Source organism: Medicago truncatula, chromosome 7 (genome assembly GCF_003473485.1).
Source record: "Medicago truncatula cultivar Jemalong A17 chromosome 7, MtrunA17r5.0-ANR, whole genome shotgun sequence".
Lineage (NCBI taxonomy): Eukaryota > Viridiplantae > Streptophyta > Magnoliopsida > Fabales > Fabaceae > Medicago > Medicago truncatula.
The window spans coordinates 8,719,298-8,721,678 of NC_053048.1; the positions used below are offsets into that span (position 1 = coordinate 8,719,298).

Sequence of the window (2,381 nt, forward strand, 5' to 3'; positions counted from 1 at the left end):
ACTCATCATGCAACATATTGTTGTGAATTAGTTATAATATTTTCAAACAATGCGTAAATGAACTAACAACCAAGTCACGTGAATAAAATACCAAAAGCTAAATGTATTAGGGTAGTTAACATCTTTTTAAAAGACATTGCAATTTTCATGTGAATCAGTACCCATTAAATGTGATTTAGGATTTCTAAAGAGCATAACATCAAGTATACCAACAATTTTTGTGTTTAATTCAACATATTTTATTGAAAATTTTGTCCTCATAACAATGTGAAGCGGGCAAAGAAAATGATCATATAAGAATCAAAGTCACATACAAAGGAAGAAAAATCAAATTACACTACTTTATTTTTTGTCTTCTTCATTACACCTTATTATTTGATGTAGTTTTTAGATTTTATTTTCAAATTTCCATTTTTATAAAATAAAATTGTAAAATTTTCAAAGGATATGTAAATTTTTTTGAATGATTATTTTACTTAAAAAATGATTTTTTTTTTTCAAAATAAATTGTATAATTATATAAAAATAATAATAAACATTCAATGTAAATTTTTAATACTCAGAAATTGAAATCAAACGTATACTAAATATAAAAGTAACACGCATAAATTAATTTCAAAGTGTATATCACGAGATCAAGGTTTTCATGTCCAACATGTAAGAAAAACATATTCTTCAAGCTTGTTAGAAAAGCTGTGTTCAGGGCACATATCTGCCTATATATAGAGGCTTCCAAATCATAGTTTTCTCACAACTTTTCATAATGACTACTCAAGCAACACAATTTCTAACAATTGTGACATTGCTTTTTGTGTTTGTTATCAAAATAAAGGGAGATTCAATTTCCTCAATTCCGAGTGATGAAATAAACAAAAATTCCACCAACACCAGTGTTGTTGTTGAAGCAGATAGAGTAGATCAAGTATCACCTAATTGTGGTGCAACACCATGGATATGTAGTACAGGAGAATTTCCACCAAGAGCTTTATGTTGCAGAAATCGTTGTGTTGATGTAACAAATGATTTAAACAATTGTGGGTTTTGTGGAGTTATTTGTCCATTGATCGGTAATTGGAAATGTTGTAACGGTGTGTGTACAAACATAAATTTTAACCCTTTTAGTTGTGGTGATTGTGGAAGAACATGTCCTTTTGGGTTTCCATGCATATTCGGTAGGTGTCCTTTCGAACCTGTAGCTCCGCCACCACTTCGTCCTATTGAACCTATAACTCCTCCACCACTTCGTCCTATTGAACCTGTAACTCCTCCACCACTTCGTCCTATTGAACCTGTAGCTCCGCCACCACTTCTCTCCCCTGGGTTACCGGAACAAAATTCACCAAATATCCCCAATTATCAACATAAACGTCCACATCCAATAATGCCAACGGAGTAATTTTTTATATTATGTCTTAAGAATATTATTATCAATCGGTGTTATGTGATGTTGTATTATAAGTTGGATTAATAAAATAAATGATTTCTATTATATAATTATATGAAGAATGGTAATGTCGATCTTATATTAAGTTTATATGTGATAAACAACAACAAATATAATTATAAATGCCATTAATTATTGTTGTTAGATCTTGTGTTAAGGAATACTACAAAATATATGAACAAGGCGAAGATGAAAATAGTTGTACAATTAAGTATCAAAACATGTGTGGACATACTAAATTTTATGTTTCATTCGCTCACACCACTTAATGTAAATCATTTGCATTTCGGTAAATTGGTGAACATCATTTAGGATACTTTAAAAACGTTTATTTGGATTGCACTCTCACACCAAATCTACCGAACAGTTATATTTTGAAAAATTCTATGGTGAAGTCACGAAAATGACTTTTCTGGTGAAGTTAACACTATAGTATCAAAAATAACACTTAATAAAAGAAGAAATGACTAAAAATAATTTTGTAGAAATTTTACATATACAAGTATGTTTTTCGTGTCTGTTTATGCCAACATAGTTGCACAACGTTTATGTCCGTATACCTTTTAGTGCTCTGACATAATTTGGTGCGTGCGCTTGCCTTCGATAGAAACTGGACGTAATAGCTGTCTGAAAAACTATACTAATTTAAATGATATTTGTATCAATTAGGCTTTTTTTATAATTGATTTCTACCAAAAACAAGTCGGTAAGTGTTATGGAAAATAACAATATTTTAGCATTTATAAACTCTCCCCAACTTAGAACTTTGTTTTTCATCAAATAAAAGTCCTAAAAAAGATACATTTGAGTGGATGCAAGAAAAAAAATCACAAGGATTTTCAGTGAACCATTATCATTTTGAAAGAATTTTAAGATGTGTGATTCAAATAGAATTGTACGGGCAAGTCTTAGTATACCACTAACCTGGAACAAAAAT

General features: G+C 30.0%; 1 protein-coding gene across 1 annotated transcript; it reads left to right on the plus strand.

The window, feature by feature from the left end:
• Positions 1-740: 740 nt before the first annotated feature.
• LOC11443343 (protein STIG1) lies at positions 741-1,431 on the plus strand. The gene has a single exon (XM_039828252.1). It carries the CDS (start codon positions 764-766, stop codon positions 1,394-1,396), a length of 633 nt encoding a protein of 210 aa, XP_039684186.1. The 5' UTR covers positions 741-763; the 3' UTR covers positions 1,397-1,431.
• Positions 1,432-2,381: the final 950 nt, after the last annotated feature.

Coding starts and splice junctions, on each gene's coding strand:
- LOC11443343 (XM_039828252.1), top strand. CDS start 764: ATGACTACTCAAGCAACACAATTTCTAACAATTGTGACATTGCTTTTT.